Source organism: Microtus pennsylvanicus, chromosome 4 (genome assembly GCF_037038515.1).
Source record: "Microtus pennsylvanicus isolate mMicPen1 chromosome 4, mMicPen1.hap1, whole genome shotgun sequence".
Lineage (NCBI taxonomy): Eukaryota > Metazoa > Chordata > Mammalia > Rodentia > Cricetidae > Microtus > Microtus pennsylvanicus.
Window position 1 is genome coordinate 109,911,084 of NC_134582.1, and position 23,111 is coordinate 109,934,194.

Genomic DNA, 23,111 nt, shown 5'->3' on the forward strand with positions numbered 1-23,111 from the left:
CTCCAAATACCACCACGTTGAATAAGTTACATTGTTACCTGCTGGGGAGCTGTGCAGAGACTACAGAAATGCCCCCACTGAACTCTGACAACAGAAGAGGTGATACCTTGCAAAATCATCTCCCTTGTTTCTTGCCTTTATTGTCCCACTTTCTAGATGAGTAAAAACTGTGCTGGTAAACCCAGGACCATGGGGACAACCATGAACCGTCTAAAACCCAAACTTCGACAGTCTGTTTCAGTGCAGGGCAGGTAGACATCTGATACATTTCTAAAGCTTGTACTGATGGCAGCCATCTAAGCCTGCTGTCCGCCATCCGTCCTAAGAATAGAGCATAGATGTAGGGATAAGTCCCGCCCCTAAGGGGGCGTGTTCGCCTCGGGCCAATGTTTGCCTATAAATTTGGGAAGCGTGCTCCCAGCCACTGCTTCTGCTTTCCTGGTCTCTGCAGGAACGGTGGTTCTGTAAATCTCCATTAAAGCTGTATATATATTTTTACAATCTGTCTGCATTCGCTTACGCGCCGCTACATTAGCCCAAGGCGAACATGCCCCCTTAGGGGCGTGACTTATCCCTACACATAGAAGCTCGTGATTCCTTGTTTCTGACTTGAATATGACATCATTGGTGTAAGTTTCATTTAATCATTTGGTTAGATGATGGATCAATTTTTTCTATCAATATTTCCTAGCTTTTGATTGTAGACCTCAAGTAAAGGAAAACAGTAAATCTCATAATTGCAGATATATACGCAAATGCAAATTTTATGATGCATTTAAAATTTTTAATTAAAAAAAAACACACTGCTCATGCCACAAGGGGTGCTCTAGCACAAGGTGGGAAGTGACTCAGACCCACGCAGTAGAATCTAGAGAAGTGGTCATCCTGTCCCCTCCAGCTGTGGATGGCCCCTCCCGACAATGACACGGAGTACGCACACTCTCTCCCCCTTCCAGACATTCTCTTTCTTTGTCTCTATCTCCTCCTATTTCAAAATCTGTAGAAGCTATAGAACATAAATTTGAAGAGAGAAAGCTCACTCAAGTACTTTAACCTTGAGGTAAACTCCCAGGTCACCCTGGGAGTGAGGAAAACACAGAGAAATCCAGAGTTCTCGGTGTCTAATTGCACTGTGGAGTTCTGTGTTCTGGAACTGCCTGACAGCTTTGCAGTGGCCTCGTCCATGGGTTCAGCATGCAGTCAAGCCTTTTGAAACACATCGTTATAATGCCTCCCTCCCTAAGACGGGAAACCTTTCATTATGCTTTGTGGTAGGCTACTGTTTTTAATGGTGAACTCTTTTCATGGTGAGATTATGATATTAAAATAACTCAAAGACATGTGGTGGGAAACTGTAATCACCACATTTGGGAAACTGGGGCAGAAAAGGATTGCAAGTTCACGGCCAGTCTCAAAATAAAGATGTTGAAAGTGATTTTTGCAACCTAGTAAAATGTACAGGAGCCGCCACACGAAAACAGAAACAAAAGTTCTGAACGAGCATTTGATGAGCCCCCGGCTGCTGGGTAAAGCCATGTTGAATGCTTTGCATGCCTCGCTTCATTTTGGACTTGTAACAATATTAGGAGGCAATTTTTGCCATTTTACAGAGGAGCAGACTGAGACACAGAGGCAAAGCCATTCACGAGCTCTCCCAGTCAGGAGGGAGTTGCTTCCACCATATCCGTCTTTCACCCACTAAGAGAACTACCCTTTAATGGACCTAAGCTGTTCTGAGGAGAGGAGATTGTCCTTACTGTTCTGTTGAACCTCCAGCATCCACTTCCAAGCACACTGTTCTTAGCACACTGTTGCAGAGAGTGCCAGCTTACAGATCCCCATGCCCCCGGCACTGTGCTTTTGTCTGTGTGTCTCTATGTTCCTAACGTTGAAGCCAAACCTTTTAACATCCAATGGAGTTTTAACTCTGGCAAGGAAAGACATCAAGTGTGAGGGAGGATATTTACAAGTGGAATGTATCTGGAACATCCACAAGAGAAGCAGTAGAACAAACACATTCAAATATTCTTTCTCGTGATTCCTTCTTAGTAAAACATGTATCTTTGAAGTAGGTCTAGAATATTGAGATCCAGAGCCCTGGCAATGCCACCTCTGGCCACACTGTCAAAACAGACATTAGGAATCAGTCCACAGGACCCTATGAACACAGAAACTTCTGGCGTTCCAGGAGGCCAAAGGCACAGCCTGACAAAGGGCCCTATTCTCTGTTCAAGTGTCTTTCTCTGACCGTTCCTTTCACGCCTTTCCCTCCATCTGCGTCCTCCATGCCTTCCCATTCTCTGACTCAGATTAGCTGTGATTTTCCTTTTCAGCGCTCTTGTTCACTTAGACATAGCCAAATGCAAGGAAACACTAGATTACAGTTTGGAAAATAAATATTAGTATAAAACAGTGCGATTTTCCTTTCCCTTAGAATAAATATCCTAATCAGAGATGCCAAAACAACTCCAATAAAGTTAGCTTTAAACCTGAAATGACAACGAGCTTAGAATGAATCCATCATCCAGAAAAAGAGAACACAATGCTTGAGCTAGGAAAGGATCACTGTGGTCAGACGGGAAAGAATGGGCCACGTGATTGGCTGCCTCCATTAGCATCAGCACCTCACAACATCTCAGTTCCTTGTTCTAGGGTGGATGAAACGATGCTACTGTTTACAAAAGCCACTTGACCAAACACCGCTAGGGTGTCACAAATACATGGAAAAGGGTATCTCTGCTAATGCACAGACAGACCCGAGGAAATCACCGAAAACAGCATTTGACAGGCTCTCGTTTTTAAAGTATGGCAACAAAATGACTTGTCAGGGTGACATCTGCCATCACACTCCTTTGGCAGAGCTTAACTGCATATCAGAGACTGTGGCAACACGTGGCCCATCAAATGACTTGTCTGGGTGCCTGGGCCTCTGTGACATCAGCCTAAGACTGCAGCTGATGTCATCTGCGTGTTGACAGTGAATGCACTCACTCATACCCCTCCCTAATTCAGACTTCACTCATCCCTGTGAATTCCTGTTAGGCTGAAGTGCAGGGCGGTGTTGAAATAACAGCCCGAGAAGCTATATGGCTTTTAACTCCTAGTTCTGCCACAGTCCCAAAACAACCTTCATGATGACATTGTTTGCTTCTGAGATAATGTTAGTCCCGACTGCATATAATCCACTCAAATTATGATGGAAACGGAAGTCTTTTAGATATCTGTGCCAACGAACACCATTCATTTGAATGGTTTTTGTTTAGTTGTTCTTGTGTATAAACTTTATTCCTCAGTTGTGACTCTTTCCTTGGATGGGCAGACACAAACAGCAACAGCCACCTAAGTTCCCTGTTAGAGAAACAGGAACTCTTTCAAGTCACAAATTATCATTATAATACCAGTATGGGCCTCAGCCTGGTTAAAGCATTCATCAGAGATGAATCATTACAGGTGGAGAGTCAGGGCAACGGCACTGACTATCATTGCAAACGATGCCTGAGCTATTTGCTGTGGGATTGATGGGGCAATAACTTCACTCAAAAATTTCTAATGTTGCAAGCTAGACATGAAGTAGGCTGCACTTTGTGATTTGAAGTGAAAGCCAATGAATCAAGCATCCTCTGTGTTAAGGATTCATTGAGGCATTTTGCTTCATACTTGGATGACTTCAATAGCATCCTAACAGCTGATCTGGTCTGTAGTCTTTCACCACTTGAGAGTATTCTGCCCACACTGCTGTATTCATACCTGAAACAGGTCCATATCAGCCCTCCTCCTCAGCCCCTAACAAAACCCACTCATCATCAGGAACGATGACACATGTATAATACCAGTACTCGGGACGTTAAGGCAGGAGGATCAGGCTCAAGGTAAGCCTGGACTAAATATCAAGTACAAGGCCAGCCTGTATAAACTGAGACCCATCCCCCCTCCCAGTTACCATAAGTCTTTGACTGGATGGAATTTAACCTTTCCAGGTTGACATATTTCAATTTCCTCTTGCCTCCAAGCTGATCGGCCCACCATCCTCATGCCTCTTACCTTTATACTTGCTTCTACTAGGTTTGACCTCATCCTAAACTTCATTTAGTCCCTGCATCTTCTGTAGAGAACTCCTTCCTCCAAAATAAGTTATTCATCCCCATTGATCTTGAACACATACCACTTAGATATAGACCTTCTTCTCACAAAGCCCTTACTTGTTCCTTTAGTGCTGGATTCTTCCTTTGATTGATAGAATCTTTGCATTTGATACTACTTTAATCCTGCCCTGTCTCAACCACATCTATTTAGCATCCACTACGACCCAAAACTCCGTACTCAAACAGAAAAGAGTCCACGGTTATGCGGCTGCTCTACCTGAGTCCTTTATAATTTGAGGGAGTATGAACTAGTTTCAAATGTTGGAAGGGGTGAGCAGAAGCCAGATCCTGTTTGCCTTGTCTCTGTAGCAATGTAACCTTCCATCAGCTCTTCTCAGCAGTAAATTCTTAGCTTTTGTGAGCTGGGTATTCAAATTCTCTTAGAAGCTAATTTTAAAAGTACGCTTTCTTCCTTCATCCCCAAACCAGAAACTCTCTATAGCGTTGCCAGATTCAGTTTTAATTTCCTGACTTAGTTGAAGTAAATATAGATAAAGACATTTCCCCTGAATTTCACAAGGCCTTTAATTTGAGACACAATGTCCATCGGTAACTGAACAGTGGTAGGAGCATGGGAAGTCTCAGATGTTTGTGCCTCGGCTCCTATTGTCCCCTCGTGGGAGCCTCTGTGAACCCCACAGACTTTGGAGGTGTTCTGATTACAGGTGTGGAAATGCTAAGAGGAATCAAAGTCAGACTGAGGGCGATAATTCAACAGGGAATTTTTAGATAACCTAGAGTATGATCATCTCTACCATTGAACAAACTTAAGCAAATTAAAACTGGGTATTTTGACACCTTGGAGGCTATTACAAAGTTCCCACCATGCGCCGGCAAGTGCTTGGCATGCTGACGTGATAGCCATGCCTCTGAAAGGGAGACAACAACAACAGAGGGATGTGTAACTTCACCAAAAGCTTCCTGACTTTACACCCATCCCTGCACCATCTCTAATCTCACATCCAGACTCTATTAAACAGCATCTTCCACTGGGCAACTTCAGATTCCTCTGCCTCTGACACGACTGCCGTCTAATCCATAAGTGATGCTCATAGCCAGGTAAGAAGAGAGGAGAGGTGGTGGAGACGGAGTGACAAGCATTTCAGTTGTAGCTCAGTGTTGGTGAGTGGGGCTGTTCCTAGAGAAGAGGCTGCTGAGCCGGCTGCATTTCCCTGTCTGTTTCCTCTTTCACCCAGAAAGCGCATCTCATTACCACAGAGTCAGCACATACTCATGTCAATCATCTCGAGGCCAGATGCCTCTCTTCTTATCACAGTATGTTCTATAGCTGTCATGTGCCGTGCCTTACTCTGAGGCATTCTCTCAGGCTACCTACTCCCACAAGCTCCTAAACGCACTGACATCCTGCCTAAAATAGAACCCATAGTCCTGCATTTAAATGCATCTAGCTTCTGCAGCCAATCAGAGGGATCAGGAAGCCAAGGTCTAAGACACTCCAGGCAGCTGGAGTGGGCAGGTCTGTTGCTGAGTTTTCACGGTGCATGTGTTGGCCATCCATATCCAATATAGATTAGGACAGGAGGCTAATCCGGTGTCTCTCTTACAATACCTGTGGGGGTCACAGGAACTGGCTTTTAGCCTAATGTAAGACCGCTCATCAATAAAGTACTTATGCATTATGATCTATTGATGTGGACTCCTCCTGACCTTGCTTGCACTGATGGGACATGTTCATTGCTGTCACTGCAAGACAGACATTGCATGCTTGTTCAGGATACCTGCAAGCCTGACAGCCCATAAGGGATGGCTGGCCAGGCCACTTCCACAATAATGGCTTGACCTTCATCCCCATCCACCAGCAAATGCTGCTGATACCTCAGAAGTGCACAGCTTCTCCATTTTTGCCATCCCCCAGTCCTGCTGTGTTAGAAGCAATAACAGCTGGGGAAAGGGGCTCTCCAAAACTATCCACCCAAATGCAATAGTCTGGTGGTTCTCCCCCTATCCCACCTGCGTCTGGAATCCCGAACTCCAGAGTCCTAAAGCCATTCCCTGAAAACCCATTTGCTGAGACACCACGTTCAAAGCCCTGTGTGAGTGATGTGCAGTAGAAAACACCATCACTTTTGACCTGGGTCCACAGGGAGTTTATCAGCCAGTGGATAACTATGAACAGGATCTGGAGCATTGTCTAAGAGCTAGAGTTCTTCAACATTCAGCGTTCAGTGTCTTCCAGGTGGTGGGACTCAGGAGGCATATGGAAAAGCAAGCATTCAGGGACACCGTTCCAGCTCTGTCACCTACCGACTCCCCCGGGCTACTCCCCAGAGTTCCTCTCAGCACTTGTGTCTGATGTATGAAGTAGGGACCTGGCTAATCCCCAGCTCAGTTCAGAAAGGATGAACTAGAACGCCACATGAGCGTGAAGTCATGGACCAGGTCACCAGGGCTTACAACTGGGGAACAGACATCGGTGACAACTTGTAGTGCAATGCTTAGTATGTGTAGGAGAAATAACCCCACACCCATACCCTATGGCACCCCTTGAGGTTTTGTAAATTAAACCTGTCCCTCGCAGTGCGTAATCAGTCCCCATTTTCAGATTCTGTAGATACCATGGACATTTGTCGCTCCTGGACATGGTGTCTTCTATCACCATAACCATATCGAACTACTTGCCTCCTACTTTTACCACATGATCCCTTTGCTGATGACAAAAGCCACTGGGGGCGAAGGCAGGGGCGTACCCCTAGCACAGAGGCTGAAACCCCTAACACCACCTTCCACTTAAGCTGGGTATCTCATCATTCTCATTTCAGTCCTCATAGTCACATCGCCGCTGTTTGAAGAGTTTTAACCCTTTATTGACTGACTTAGCTCTCTGAAGCCTTTGAGAGGCTGAAGTACCATGACAAATGTGACTGGTTGGTGGCCTGACTAGGATGACATCCTCTTTTCCTGTCTCCAGAGTCTGATCTCTCAACCACATGCATGTCAGGATGCTTGCTTGAGGTTGTTAGTCTACAGAGTAAAGAAGCTGATCTTGACCTTAACAGTGAGTAGAATAAAGGGCAGGGACAGAGGAAAGGATAGAGAACATAAGGGGCAGACTGTGGAAGGCTAACCCCAGTGTTCAGTAGGGCATGTAGAACTGCAGTGAGTGGAGAATGCAGTATGCAGAGCTCCAGGGAGGGGAGGATGCAGGGTGCAGAGCTCCAGGGAGGGGAGGATGCAGGGTGCAGAGCTCCAGGGAGGGGAGGATGTAGTATATAGAGCTCCAGGGAGGGGAGGATGCAGTGTGCAGAGCTCCAGGGAGGGGAGGATGCAGTGTGCAGAGTTCCAGGGAGGGGAGGATGCAGGGTGCAGAGCTCCAGGGAGGGGAGGATGCAGTGTGCAGAGCTCCAGGGAGGGGAGGATGCAGTGTGCAGAGCTCCAGGGAGGGGAGGATGCAGTGTGCAGAGCTCCAGGGAGGGGAGGATGCAGGGTGCAGAGCTCCAGGGAGGGGAGGATGCAGGGTGCAGAGCTCCAGGGAGGGGAGGATGCAGTGTGCAGAGCTCCAGGGAGGGGAGGATGCAGTGTGCAGAGCTCCAGGGAGGGGAGGATGCAGGGTGCAGAGCTCCAGTGAGGAGAGGATGCAGGGTGCAGAGCTCCAGGGAGGGGAGGATGCAGTATGCAGAGTTCCAGGGAGGGGAGGATGCAGGGTGCAGAGCTCCAGTGAGGAGAGGATGCAGTGTGCAGAGCTCCAGGGAGGGGAGATTGAAGGATGCAGAGCTCCAGGGAGGGGAGGATGCAGTGTGTAGAGCTCCAGGGAGGGGAGATTGAAGGATGCAGAGCTCCAGGGAGGGGAGGATGCAGGGTGCAGAGCTCCAGGGAGGGGAGATTGAAGGATGCAGAGCTCCAGGGAGGGGAGGATGCAGGGTGCAGAGCTCCAGGGAGGGGAGGATGCAGGGTGCAGAGCTCCAGGGAGGGGAGGATGCAGGGTGCAGAGCTCCAGGGAGGGGAGGATGCAGTGTGTAGAGCTCCAGGGAGGGGAGGATGCAGGGTGCAGAGCTCCAGGGAGGGAAGGATGCAGTGTGCAGAGCTCCAGGGAGGGGAGGATGTAGTATATAGAGTTCCAGGGAGGGGAGGATGCAGTGTGCAGAGCTCCAGGGAGGGGAGGATGCAGTGTGCAGAGCTCCAGGGAGGGGAGGATGCAGGGTGCAGAGCTCCAGGGAGGGGAGGATGCAGGGTGCAGAGTTCCAGGGAGGGGAGGATGCAGGGTGCAGAGCTCCAGGGAGGGGGGGATGCAGTGTGCAGAGCTCCAGGGAGGGGAGGATGCAGGGTGCAGAGCTCCAGGGAGGGGAGGATGCAGGGTGCAGAGCTCCAGGGAGGGGAGGATGCAGTGTGCAGAGTTCCAGGGAGGGGAGGATGCAGGGTGCAGAGCTCCAGGGAGGGGAGGATGCAGTGTGCAGAGCTCCAGGGAGGGGAGGATGCAGTGTGCAGAGTTCCAGGGAGGGGAGGATGCAGGGTGCAGAGTTCCAGGGAGGGGAGGGTGCAGTGTGCAGAGCTCCAGGGAGGGGAGGATGCAGGGTGCAGAGCTCCAGGGAGGGGAGGATGCAGGGTGCAGAGCTCCAGGGATGGGAGGATGCAGTGTGCAGAGTTCCAGGGAGGGGAGGATGCAGTGTGCAGAGTTCCAGGGAGGGGAGGATGCAGTATGCAGAGTTCCAGGGAGGGGAGGATGCAGTGTGCAGAGCTCCAGGGAGGGGAGGATGCAGGGTGCAGAGCTCCAGGGAGGGGAGGATGCAGGGTGCAGAGCTCCAGGGAGGGGAGGATGCAGGGTGCAGAGCTCCAGGGAGGGGAGGATGCAGGGTGCAGAGTTCCAGGGAGGGGAGGATGTAGTATATAGAGCTCCAGGGAGGGGAGGATGTAGTATATAGAGCTCCAGGGAGGAGAGGATGTAGTATATAGAGTTCCAGTGAGAGAAGGATGTAGTATATAGAGCTCCAGGGAGGGGAGGATGCAGTGTGTGGTTCTCCAGTGAGAAAAGGATGCAGTGTGTAGAGGAAGGATGTAATGCCTGGGTCCACAATGGCCTTAAGTACTAAGAAATCTCTTCCTCCTGTTCTTTGGGCAGAAACTGCATGTTTAAACCTTTATCAATACTAGGTTTTATTTTTAGATAAGATAATTGTCCCTTCCCTTGGTGAAGCCAGTGCATGTGTAACTTTTCCTTCTTTAAATGCTCCTGCCCTAATATTTACTCCATGCCACCAAACCCTGGCCTGCTTGTAGATCCTGCATGAGCCCCTGATAACATTCCTCATGACAAGGTCATAGTGTGGTCTTCGTCTGCTCAAGCAGACCTGGCATTCAGCTGGCTCCTCACCTTCAGGCCTATCTCTTGCAGATTATTGGGACCATTCCACTGATGCCTAACCCAGGGCCATCGAGTCAAGCAACAAGTGGCACTCAGGGCCTTCAAGTACAACCTATCACGCCCCAGCTCCTAACCAATGCCCAGGGCCAGATCATTGCCACAGTCATCGGAAACCAGATCTTGCCTGTGATCAACACTCAGGGTATCACCCTGTCCCCCATCAAGCCAGGCCAGCAGGTAAGGGTCCCACACCAAGGTTTCAGTTCACTTCCCCTCTCCTCCTTTCTCTTCTTTAATCTCAATGTAAAGCAAATTTTGCATTATAAACGACTTAATAGTTTCTTTAAACCTAATGTATCAATACTTGTAAAAATCACACAGATTTACTTCCCGCTCTTAGCAAATATAAGCAATAGCATGAGTAGCTCCCTAATATACTATCAGGAACATATTAAATTATAACAGACACTGTGACCAAAAGTCAGTTACAATGTGTCCTTCTTAACCTAGACCCAATATACTTTCATTTTTAAATAGAGCTACAAAGGAACACAGACTACTTATGCCTTCACTGTAAATGAAAAAGAAATTATTAAATGCGCAGCAATCCCAAGCTGAAACTCTGCTGCAACAGCTGTCTACAAATTAAGAAATGAAAGACAGGGAATTCTCCTCAGTAATTTCCCCAGAACTCTGATGGTCATTTACTTTTTCATTCAAACACAGAGTTTTTTCCCGTGTGTTTATGCTGGAAGTTGAGCATGTAGCAGTACTACAGAAGAAAGATGTGGACCTTGATCTTCATGGATATTTTGGTTGACTAGTCCCTTCAATAAGCATTTTTGATAATCTAAAGCAAGACTCAACTAAATGCTAGCTAAGAAGCAGAACTATGCTTTCTAAGCAAAGAAGTTTATGATTTTATATGGGACATGGGCTTACATAAACAGCACCCTTCCCCAAGAAAACAGAGAAAGCCCTGTAACAGAACAGGAAGAGTAAGAACTGACAAGGAAAAGGAATTAACAGCACTCTAGAAAGTAGGAACAATAAGTACAAAGGGAAGGAAGGTATGCTGAGGGGCCAGGGAACACAGAACAGGCTGGAGACAGTTGTGGGTAGGGTGTATAAACAAGCAGAAAGCATACGTTTTATCTGTGTGTGCTCTTGAAGATGTCACACACCAACTTCCTGCTCAAATTTTCTCATCTGCAAAAATAAAATGGGATGGTGATACAAGTATCTACTTCAAAGAATATGTGTAAGGGTTAGAGGGCTAGAATTGTGTCTGGTATACAGCAAACTACAATCTAGTCACAATACTGAGGTGGTGTCTCCTCTACTGCTGTTGGCAATAAAGATGCCAAACTGGGAACTCTAAGAGGTGGGTGTTGCACAAGAAGGAATTAAGTACTTAGTTATTTCCCCTAAGGAAATAAGTCTGCGATGGTGGCGCACACCTTTAATCCCAGCACTTGGGAGGTAGAGGCAGGCAGATCTCTGTGAGTTCGAGACCAGCCTGGTCTACAGCGCTAGTTCCAGGACAGGCTCCAAAGCCACAGAGAAACCCTGTCTTGAAAAACCAAAAAAAAAAAAGTCTGATAGTGGCCTGAAAGCTGAACTGAAATGATGAGATTTCCATCATAAACAAACTCTGCCCACAATAGCTACCAGCAATATTTCCAGTCTCTCCCAAGCACCCAGAAACAATTCTGGAACTTTCCCACCACATTTGTCTCCCCCTGGACCCTCACTACTGCTGAGGGAACAGCTGGCACGCAACTATGCTGACCCAGAAAACACATGTCAGTTACAGCTAGCATCCCAAATAGAGAGATCTCCTTTGCAGGCAGATGTGCATGCATCTCTTATGTACATGTGTGCATACTTGAGAATTCAAGAGAAGAGCTGAAACGGATGTGGGCATAGTCACCTGCCCCCACGCCACAGCAGCCACCAAGCCTCTTATTCCCAGCACAGCCAGGGTCTATCCTAACCTGGAAAAGCTAAGGGAAACAAGTTGACCCTGTTCACAGATGTCAGGGCAGACACAGACAGAGGAATTTGTCTTGGCATTAGCTGTAATTGAAACACTTCGGAGCATGAAGTTAAAGTATGGAATTGGGCAAACCACCAATAGATACGCAAGTTTAGGTCCTCGGCCCAATAGCTATGATCCCAAACACTCCCACTCAACAGTGAAAACCAGAGGTATGGCAACAGTGGTCTTCACTTTGTCTTTAAATAGTACCCTTGGCGTTGAAGCAATGTAATAAGGACAAGCACTAAAACTAAAGGATCTTTCTCACCCAGCAAGAGATTCTCAATTCATTCTTTTGAATGATTTATGACAAATGCTGGGTCTCACAAGAGCATGGCTCTGACAGTAAAACATGTCATAAGTTAAAGGAAATCCACATTAAGTACAAAGCTGTCAGTCGGGTTGGATGATGAGGAGTAGGTCACTTTGATTTTTTTTAAATAGTACTAACCATACCTGAGGCTTTCTATCAGTTTCCTAACACTAAGAGGACCTGAATGAAATCTAAGAATGGAGTCTCCAGCACTCCTCATGTCTTATCCTGGTGATGAAAGATTGAGAGGAGCCTTCTGCATTGTCTGAAACACAAAACAGTACTTTAGAGTTTAGCAGAATCCAACAGTCCTAGATGAAACTCCATAGAATCTACCAGATCAGAAAAGTTTGATGAGCTGGGCAAGGACATAAAAGAACAAGATAGAAAAGAGAGCCAGATAAAGCTCTTTGTGTATGAAAACGAAAGTAGTTAGTGAGGCTCAAAAGCAGCCTTTGCTTCCCTGCCCTAGATTTTGTGGCTGCCCTGGCTCTTAAGGACTCATTTTGGGTCAGAGAATGGCCTTCAGTCACAGGAGACTGACTAATTTCGTGATTCCTTCATACACTACCATCCCCCCTCCCTAAACATGTCTGTGATGTATGTTTTCTTCCTTTCACTAAATTCTAGCAAATGTTAAGAACTTTTGACCCACAAGGGAAGTTTGAAAAGCAACTGTTTCAACCTAGAAAGTCAAACACCAACATTTTTAATATTATTATAATACCAAGAGATTCCCATACAAGTAACCTTCAAAGTCAAGGTTCTGAAGTTTTCTCCTGAACATTCAGTGCAACCAGAAAACCAATGAGAAGCAACTTAGCTCGGCTCTCTTAAGACGCTAGGTGATCACCCCAGACTATCTTTTTTTTTTTTTCAAATAAATGCAAAAATCTTCTTGCTTATCAGTTTCTTTTCTTCCTATTTGGTTGTCTTATTAACTCACACATTATTTGCCTTCTGTGTTGATGAACACAACACGTACAGCAGTGCCGTCTGTCAGTGTGGCTGGCCATGAAATCTCCAGCACCACATACATCAGAAAGACACTCTTGACTAAAGAGACGGATTTTGCCATGTTTATCCACCTTGAAGTAGTTCAGGACAGTCACCTTAACCTTGCTTATTCTTGGAAGTGGCGCCAGACTTTTTTTCTCAGTGCCAACACAGTGTCAACTCCAGATGAAGAAGGGCAGGCTCTTCTGGAACACCACAGTCAAAGTCAGCTCGTCTTCCAGCTACTTGTCAGCCAAGAAGAGCCGTTGCTGCGGAGGAAGAGTTCCCGCTTGGCCTATACATTTTCTATAGTGTCTGAGGGCTAAGCCTCAGGTCTGATGGTCTTCCTGTAAGACTCCTTATGAAAATCTGCATCTCGGTGACTGTGCCAAGGCAGACGGCAGATTGGACAGTGCTTATCAGTTTTACAGTGTTCTCAGAACTGCATGCACTATGGAACACCTTTTCCCAAGTTCCCTGACCGGCAGCATCCTGTGCAATCTGGTCCACCAGCCCTTGTCTGTAGCTCCTCCCTCTGTAGCTCCTCCCTCTGTAACTTCTCCCTCTGTAGCTCCTCCCTCTGTAGCTCCTCCCTCTGTAGCTCCTCCCTCTGTAGCTCCTCCCTCTGTAGCTCCTCCCACTGTAACTTCTCCCTCTGTAGCTCCTCCCACTGTAGCTCCTCCCTCTGTAGCTCCTCCCTCTGTAGCTCCTCCCACTGTAACTTCTCCCTCTGTAGCTCCTCCCTCTGTAGCTCCTCCCACTGTAACTTCTCCCTCTGTAGCTCCTCCCTCTGTAGCTCCTCCCTCTGTAGCTCCTCCCACTGTAGCTCCTCCCTCTGTAGCTCCTCCCACTGTAGCTCCTCCCACTGTAGCTCCTCCCTCTGTAGCTCCTCCCACTGTAGCTCCTCCCTCTGTAGCTCCTCCCTCTGTAGCTCCTCCCTCTGTAGCTCCTCCCTCTGTAGCTCCTCCCTCTGTAGCTCCTCCCTCTGTAGCTCCTCCCTCTGTAGCTCCTCCCTCTGTGGCTCCCTCACCTTAGCTCTCCTTCCCCAAACTCTGTTCGCTTTCATCAAGCTTTACTGTCACCACAAGTCTACACCTGAAAAACAGGGGCCAGCTTAACTCAGCCTCATCCACACAGGTGCAGGCCCAGACGATGAAGGCTCAGTCAGTGTGGTTCACTTCTTTGCTGTTGAATTCTAGTTCACTGACTAAGGCACTCTGTGGCTTTTCTGCGCCTTCCGTCGTTTGCTGGGATGGCCCAGATTAGTATCCGTCAGAGAGCCTGAGAAGACTTCAGCCTAGTGTTACTTTCTCTCCTGGTGCCTTCTGAATATCAGCCCCTTCTCCTTCCCTATGCCCCCACCTCACTATCCCAGCCGCACACAACCCCTCCTTCTCTGCTCACTTAAAACACAGCTCCCACTCCCCTGTGTGTCCCTGCTGAGTCTGGGCTGGGTCCCAGAGTTGTTTGCGATGCACTAGTCTTCGGTCTGCATTGGACTTGGCACTAAGCCATCTTATTCTAACTCGTTATACAAGTGCCTGGTACAGTGCCCCCCCACTGCCCTCACCTCCCTTTCGCCCCTCAGACAGTCCTATTTGACATGGCCAAGCATGTGAATAATACATGTGTATGGGCCAGACATCCTCCATTGGCCTACGCAGGTCTGGAGACATTGTTTTTTCACACATGAATTTCTCTGTATAAATTTTACTGTTGCTATACATTCTTTTCCCCAACTTAATGAACACACTTTGCATTTCCTTTCATTTTCAAGACACTTACAGACCATACTTGTTTTTTTTTTATCCTCATGGAATTTTGTAAGGTACTTTATTCCAGACTCTATAACACTATACAGATAGCACATGCAAGATACAGTGAACCAGCCAAGGGGGAAAATCACAAAACATCTCCCAGGTGCTGCCATTTCAGTGTCTCTTTGTTGGATGTATGCAACACCCCGGACGTGTGCCAACTGACGCAAACAATCCCATGAAGCCAGCCTGTGGGAGCCAGCATGAGGAGTCAGCCTGAGTCCCATCCTCCCTGTTTGCCATCTCATGTGTAAGACAGATGTGGAGCTTTCTCTGGCTAATGAAGACGGTCCCTTCCTTTCCCAGCGTGCTCACTCCCCATGCTTCCAGCCTGTCTGCACCTGGCTCCCAGCACCAAAAAGGCAAGGAAGGGATTGTGTGAGCTCAGACACAGGTAAACTACACACCGCTCCTTTAAGAAGCTTCATGCAAGCAGCGAGCAAACAGAGCATTTTGTTATATGGAAGGGCAACACCAAGAAAGCAACTTTGGAGTTCTGAAGTATCAGAATGGAGTCTATCAGAGACAGTCTGCACAGTTCCATCTGAAATGCATCCTCACATGGTACCACTTATCCAACAGTATCATGTTATTCTTAAAATACGAAGTTTTAAAGATTTTGGAACCCATAGAGAATAATACATAAACTAGAAAAAATATTTTAAACTTATTAGGGCAGAAATGAGAGTGGGGTGTGTCCTAGTAGATAGATCTGCTCTGGGGATAAGCAGCTCTGTTGGAACACCCCATTGGTTCTCACTCTGGGGATTGGCAGCTTTGTCGGAACACCTCATTGGTTCTCCCAAGCAAGGCTCCGGATCCCAACTTGCTGGCCCTGCACAGGTGGAGAAGCACCGGCTTGCAGTGGGCTCATCAGGGCTCAGGTATTGCTCTGGCCGAATCGTCCCAGGCAAGTCACTATCTTCAGGAGTCTGCTGTCTCCTCTACAAAACACCACCAATACCTAATACAGAGGCTATCGTTAGGTGCATACTTCCAGTTATTTATAGCCTCCTTTTTCCTTTCACAAATTATTCCAGTTCCTCAGGCCAGTTGTATTTTAGTGGCCAGTTCTGTTTTAGTATTTTTTGCAAATACTTCGACAATGCATATATATGATTTTGAAATTGTCAGTATCTTAAAAAGCAACATAATTAAATCAAATATGTAATATTTTCCTAATACTGTTTTTTTAAAGCATATTAATTTTTTATATGGAGCTACAGAGTTCTTTCACGAAATAGCTTAGATCTCTTTTCTTTTTTCCTTTGGTAAATATAGTGCTAAGTATAATATTAATTTATAAAACACTAAAATAATTTTTAAAATGAACATACCAAAATTAGTAAACTTGGAGTATCAAAGACACAGTGCTGTGTTCATGTAGAAGAACTGCTGTTTGCTGGATAGAAAGTGTCTTATTCAGGCTTACGTGGCTCTGATGGAACACCATGACAAAAAGCAGCTTAGGGAGGAAAAGGTTTATTTCCCCTTCCAGTTATAGTCTCTTATCCAGGGAACTCAGGGCAGAAACCAAAGCAGAGGTCATGGAGGAATGCTGCTTACAGGGCCTGCTCTCCATGGCTTGTTCAACCTGCTTTCTCATGGTACCCAACACCAACAGCAGCCCGGGAGTGGAACCACCATGATGAACTGGGCCCACATTAATCACAAGTTAAGAAAAAGTGCCAAGCCTTATCCACAGAGCAATCTGGTGGGGGCATTTTCTCAGTTTGAGGTTCCTCCTTACCAGCTGATCCCAACTTTTATTACGTTGACATAAACCATCTGCACAGCAGTAAATGTCATGGTACCATCAATGTCCTTCTCTTCTGAGAAAGAACTTTGGAGGGAGCTCATTAGTGTATATACCACACAGCTCTCTCTGAGCTCACAGGTCTTCCAGAATCACCATCCAAGTGTCCACCTTGGAGACTGAAGTCAGGAAGAAAAACACTATTACAAGCTACTCAATCGTTTATGACCCAAAACCTTTAAGAATTCTTATGCTTTTGCTGAACTCTCAAGCAGAACTCAGGAAAGAAACTGAGATTCCGATGTCCTTTAAAAAAAATGTTCTCTTTGAAAGAAAAAATATCTTAAATTCTAATAAATCTTAGATTACTCTTCAACTGCATAAACATAGAGCAAATTCTTTTAGAATATTACCTTGTTTTCCTTTTAGATTTCTTGTGCGTGGAATTATCCTCAAAACCCCAGTTTGCTTTCATGGTTCCTAAGTGACCTTGCAGCCTGGTCATGCTTTTCTTTCCTACATCATGTCTCCAGAAGAAATGTCTCAACTGATTATGGTCCTGTACAGTATTTGGATGGCACTTTACCACAGCCAGAGATGATCAACCACTGATGGAATGGGAGGCCAGGGGGCCTCTCTCTGACTCAATATCCCAAACCTGTAAACACTGTTGTCCTGTACCAATCTTTGGAAGGACAACTCAATAGATCAGCGGAGAATATTGACATGAAATATCTTTCACAATTTATGAAGCAAATTAAAATAGACAATCTTTACGAGGCATCTCTAGAGCATAAAATTTGCTGGATTTAATTGCTGATTATGTACTCAGCAAATTGGTTAATTACCTTAGGCAGTTGCTTGATGCCTATCAATTTGGGTTCTTGTGTCAGTTACGACCATCTTTGGCTCATAATTGAGCCTTCATTTAGAATATCTAAGTAACAAGGGTATTCGCTTAAACTGTAACTGCAGGGAGGTCCATTGGGGCATCTATATCCTGATGTTCAGGAGTCATACTTGCCAATCGTGTGTTTATCATAACCACAACAGGCATTGCTGAGCAGGAATAGCCTGTGAGTGTGAATATTGCTATAAACCACTACAGAGGGAAAGGGAACAATGGGAAAGAACTTTAAGTATATTTCTAAGGTCATTCCTTACTAGAGCTGCTGGAACGGTTAGAATGACATTAGAATGTTTAAGAAATTGAGAAGCCAAGGTGCTAGTGATGGTTAAAGAGTAATGGGAATTCTTATGCATTGTTGGTGTCAATGTCAAATGCACAGCCACTTAGGAGATCAGTTTTGGAATTTCTTAAAAAGTCCAACACAAATTTATGGTATGATCAGTATTCAAAGTATAGGTCTAGTCATATTTTCATTAAACACACACAGATACAAGTAAACTCAAACTTGAACACAGGGTTTATAAAAGTTTGATTGATCATGTTCCCAAACTGGAAACACCGAAATATCTACCAATAGAAAATGAACAATGTAATGTATGTGTTGGGGGGAGGGAAGACTTGTAATGGGAGTGAACTACTGCTTAGCAACAAAGAAGAATGAGCTATTGGAGCACACAATAAAATGGATGAACCTGTACATAGGCTGCCAAGCAAACTAAGGTAGATTCAAACAGGGTATGCCGTATATGATTCCATTTCTAGAATGGCACCAAATCCACCATAGAGAAGACAGATGAGTGGTTGTCAAGGCAGAGGATGGAGAGTGGAGATTGCTCACAAGAGAAAACTTTGTGGAATGATAACGTTTCCTTTCTTGATTGTAATCATGATTCCAAATCTGTATCCTCTTGACAGACTCCTCAGATTACGTTTGAAATGGGTGTGTTTTATTATGTGAAAATTATGCACCAAAAAATGTTGACTGGAAAATGAACAGAGAAAGACTTGAGTTGAAGACCAGTCAGAGACTGGTCTGTTCTGTGGGAGCTGCCACCAAAGTTCACAGCCTGCTCTCATCTGGCTCCCAGGCTGCCACACTAGAAGAAGAAGAAGAAGAAGAAGAAGAAGAAGAAGAAGAAGAAGAAGAAGAAGAAGAAGAAGAAGAAGAAGAAGAAGAAGAAGAAGAAGAAGAAGAAGAAGAAGAAGAAGAAGAACAACAACAACAACAACAACAACAACAACAACAACAACAACAACAACCTTGTCATGTGTTTTTAGTGTGAACCAAATATCACCTCCAATTAACATGGTAGCTGCTCCTAAGGCTAACCTTCCACTTCCTTAGGGCCCTGAATCCCTGAGACATCTTTACAGAGGGCAACACAGGATGAGGGCAAGATTCTTCTTGGTCCCTACTGGACCCTCTCCCCTTTCCTCTTACTGTCCTGAGTCTTCTCATCCAGGCTCCTTGCAATCTCAGAGTCACATTCCCTTGAGAGGCCTTAAAGGAAAAATAAGTAAATAGAGATAGATACAGCCTTCCTTAACAAACACAAAGTTCAAAAACTTTTCAAAATTCAATGAGTCCTTCCTTGCATCAGTGTGCTCACCTGCTCAAGCCCCAGGACCAGACTGCACATGCCCAGAGACCTGTTCGTCCACGTCAGGAGGATGGACCTAAAGCATTTCAGCACTGACTTCCTTGTTTATATAGAGGCAACAATAGTGTGAGAATTCAGGTAGACAGTGCATGAACATCCTTAACTCAGTGCCTGGCCCAGAGTGAGGAAGCCGCTGAGGGGCTAGAGAGATGGCTCAGGTTAAGATCATTTGCTCTATGAGGGAGGCTGGAGTTTGTAACTAAGTGCCTAAGTCAGTTCACTAACAAATGCCTGTAGCCTCCGCTCCAAAGGATCTGACACCTCCGTGGGCACTTGCACGCGCAGGTGCAAGACTCTCACACAGAAACACACACACACACGATGAGAGATTTACTTATTCCAATGAGAGATTGATTTCTTTGGCATGGGGAGTGACATGTAAACCAATATTCACTTCTGCTGGTCAGAGGGCAACTTGCAGGAGTCATTTCTGTCTTTCCATCATATGGTCCCAAGGGGTAGACCACACAAGAGGTGGAAGCCAGTCTGAATAAGATCAATATCCTCACCATGGCAAGGTCTGTATTGTTGTAGTTTAGTTAAACTCTGGGGTGCGTGCATTTCTGGAATTCACATCCTAGCTTTATCTTTAAAATGTCTTCCTTCGGGGAAAGTTATTGAAATCCCAAGCACACACACACACACAAATAATTTTTTTAAAAAAGAAAAGTGTCAAGCCTGGTATGGTAGTACATACCTTTAATCCCAACACTTGGGAGGCTAAGGCTGGCAGATCTCTGAGCCCTGAGTTCAAGGCCAGCCTGGTCTGCCGAGTAAGTTCCAGGGTACCCGTGGCAACATAGAGGACCCCTTTCTAGATTCTCCACTCCCAAAAAAGTAGCAACAGAGAACTGCAGATATTATGGGATATTCTGTCCTGACTGTACCAATTCTCGGATTTTTAGAGGACATCAGAAAACATGTTACCACATGTTATCAGCTCTGTATAAGACACATAACAACCTGGATCTGGGAAAGCAGAGCTGCCAGCCTAAACTGGAACATCCCTAAAACTACCAGTTCTGTGAAGGATGAAGGCACAACTTTAAGTTTGAGCTTTGCATTTGAATTGATTGTGTTGTTTTTTCCTACACACGCCTGAGAAGTCTCTCGGGTGTGCGGTAATTGTCTAAAACAGGTAGAAAAGAGTCCAGCCACACACTACGACTGAGAAATGTCAAAAATTGGATGTTCTGGCAAGCCAAATAGGGAATTAATAATATATTTAGAATTTGTAATAAAGTGCCTGTCAAGCAAACAACAACATATTATATACACAAAAAATAGATCCTGCCTGGGTATGGTGCCCTTCCCAAGCAGTATATACACTGTATTCGAGAAAAATAGAACAATTCCACCCCAGAAGAAACGTCTGTTCCCTAGCATTTTCCATAACGTTCCATTTATTTGTGTATTTTTTTTTACATCCTTTATGTAGCTTCACCAATCTTCCCAGTCATCAGTGGGTCAAGCAGGCACCCAAGGGAACCTTCTGCACCTGGCTCATGGCCAAGCATCCACATCTCAAAGTCCCGTGCGACAAGCTTCTTCCTCCTCCTCCTCATCCTCCTCTTCTTCAGCTTTGAGCGTGGGCCAGTTAGTGAGCAGTAAGTATCCTTCCTGGCTCCATCTAATCATGGTAACCTTCTGGCTGCTTAATGCAATATCTCCTCTCTCCCTCTCCTCTCTCTCTCTCTCCTTCTCCTTTTCCCTTTCCTTCTCCCTCTCCCTTCCCCCATTCCTCCCTCTCACCCTTTCTCTTTCTTCCCCTCCTCATTTCTAGGGCTGCTAGGTTATTGTTGGCATAAAGTCTGTATCCAAGGCCAGATGACTCCTTAGGGCTGCTGGCCCCCATACCACACCCCTGCATTAGAGCAAGCTGGGAGCAGGTTCGACTTTCAGCGAGTTTTGGTGTGCTGAGTCAAACCTGTCACTTCCAAAGCTAGAAACTGATCGGCTTGCAGGACATGAACAAACAGCTCAGAGCTGAAATAACCAACAGCAGACACTCAGCTGGAAGGTCAAGCTGCTTTCCTGTTTATTTGAAGTCCCCTGCCACTCCGTCTGTAGGTGTCAGAGGAAATAAAGGAGAGCATGTCTATGGGCAGGTGTGTGAGGGAACAAAGAGCCACCTTCAGTACCAGATGGAGGCCACTGCACGGGCTGGAATCAGATGGAAGTCTCCAAACAACCATTCACAAAATAAAACAAGTCTGAAGGCTGCCTCCATAGGAAGATGGTTATGAAAGTCTATATATGGTGTTGTGGAGTTGGCATATATCCGTAGGGAAGCCAGCATATTTGTTACGTAGAAACGGAAGCATATGAAGATGCATGAAACAATAAGCTTGTTAAATATTATTTTTTACCTTTGTATACTTTTTACTAAATCTTAAAGTCATGTAATAGATAGATGATAAATATATATATAGAGAGAGAGATGATAGATAGATAAATAGATAGATAGATAGATAGATAGATAGATAGATAGATAGATAGGCAGACAAATAGATAGTTACAGATTTCAATTCAGCAGAAATCAAGATTCCAACAGTCCTGAGTTTAAAAGGCTAAGTCACTTCATAGGCATCTATGCCACACAATAAGAATGCCTATGTCACCAGAGATAAGGAAAAGGGCCTGTTAAAGCTAGAGTGTGTGAATCCTCACACAGAATGGGGCAAATCTGATAATACAAAGTGACACTCCCCAAAGGAAAATAAAACATGCTTGTTCCACAACATAGATAACTTAGTCTAGAAAGATGTTGTGCATGGGGAAGAAAACCAGGCACTTGGGGAGGATGCTACAACGCCCAGCTCCTTCAGCACATTCATGGACACTGGACACTCTTAGTCTTCAATGTGGCTCAACATGAAGCAGTGGGGGACACACACAGGGTTTTCTCTCTTGCCTGTCTAAACACACAACACTATTTGGCTAGAAACCCTTGCGCTAGCTGAATAAAATTTTATTGTATCTTCATATTGTCTGTAAAGAAACACCTCATATGGTTATTGTAAGAAAGACTCAAAATCTACCCAAATTCAATTTCCTGTGTGTTTACAAAATATACATTTTAAATAGTAAATATATATATATATTGTGTATATATATATATATTCCTTTATCACATGCATTTGAAGCAGAAGACATGATCTTCATATGCAGAGCCTGGGCAGGAAGGAGCCCACATATATATTAGAGTGTAGGGTAAGCTTTGTCCTGAAAGAAAAGGACTCAAAGTAAAATACAGAGGGAAAAATACATAGGGTGTAAAAGTATGAACTACTCCACTAATGCAGAGTCTTACAGGTGTATTATATTCAACATGGTAGGTGGCCAGAGAGAAGGTTGCGTAATGGACAGATGGGTGGGCTTCGGCTTTCTCTGGCCATTTGTCACAGATGAACAAAGAAGGATTAACCTTTTTTTCCCAGAAATTAGTTAAGGGAGTCTACTTAACAGTCCAGATGGAATTTTAGTTACCTGGCAGCCAACGGTTTGTTTGACTTCTAGGTATACAGTGAACAATCATCAAAATAAAGACTTTGGGAGAGGGAAACTGCTCTATCACATGCATTTGAAACAAAAGACATGACATCTTAAATACAGAGCCTAGCAGGAAGAAGTCCATACCTGTAAGTGGAAGTTTCTTGTCCTGACCCCCTGTTCCCCATCCCAGTAGCGGCTTCCAAATTATCACAGACACTTAATATTATTTATAAAGTCTCAGACAAATAGCTCAGGCTTATTATTATCAACAAGCTCTTACATTTTAAGTTAACCCACATTCCTTATTTATGCTCTGTCATGTGGCAGTACATTTATTAGCATGGCACACACACACATCTCCTGTTCCCTCTACATCTGGCTAGTGACTTCTAGCCCTGCCCTTCTCCTTCTCATCATCCTTACTTTGGTTACCCCACCTATACTTCCTGCCTGGATACTGGCCAATCAGTGTTTTAGTAAACCAATTTGAGTGACAAATCTTTACAGTGTACGATAGGATTATTCCAGAGCATCCCCCCTTTGTTTAAATAAAAAATGAAGGTTTTAATTTTAACATAGTAAAAATATACAACAAAACAGTTATTAAGAATTACAATAACAATTTCTAGTCCATTTTTATTTGGCAAAATTATAGAAAATACT

At 45.2% G+C, this 23,111-nt stretch overlaps 1 protein-coding gene across 2 annotated transcripts in view; it reads left to right on the forward strand.

Moving 5' to 3' along the window:
* Pou6f2 (POU class 6 homeobox 2) overlaps positions 1–23,111 on the forward strand; it is a 361,642-nt gene that overhangs the window by 325,598 nt on the left and 12,933 nt on the right. For both annotated transcript variants that reach the window (XM_075970147.1, XM_075970145.1), the window contains 2 exons: positions 9,490–9,696; positions 20,392–20,560. In XM_075970147.1, coding sequence (XP_075826262.1) covers positions 9,490–9,696; positions 20,392–20,560 — 376 coding nt within the window. The remainder of the gene's footprint in view (positions 1–9,489; positions 9,697–20,391; positions 20,561–23,111) is intronic.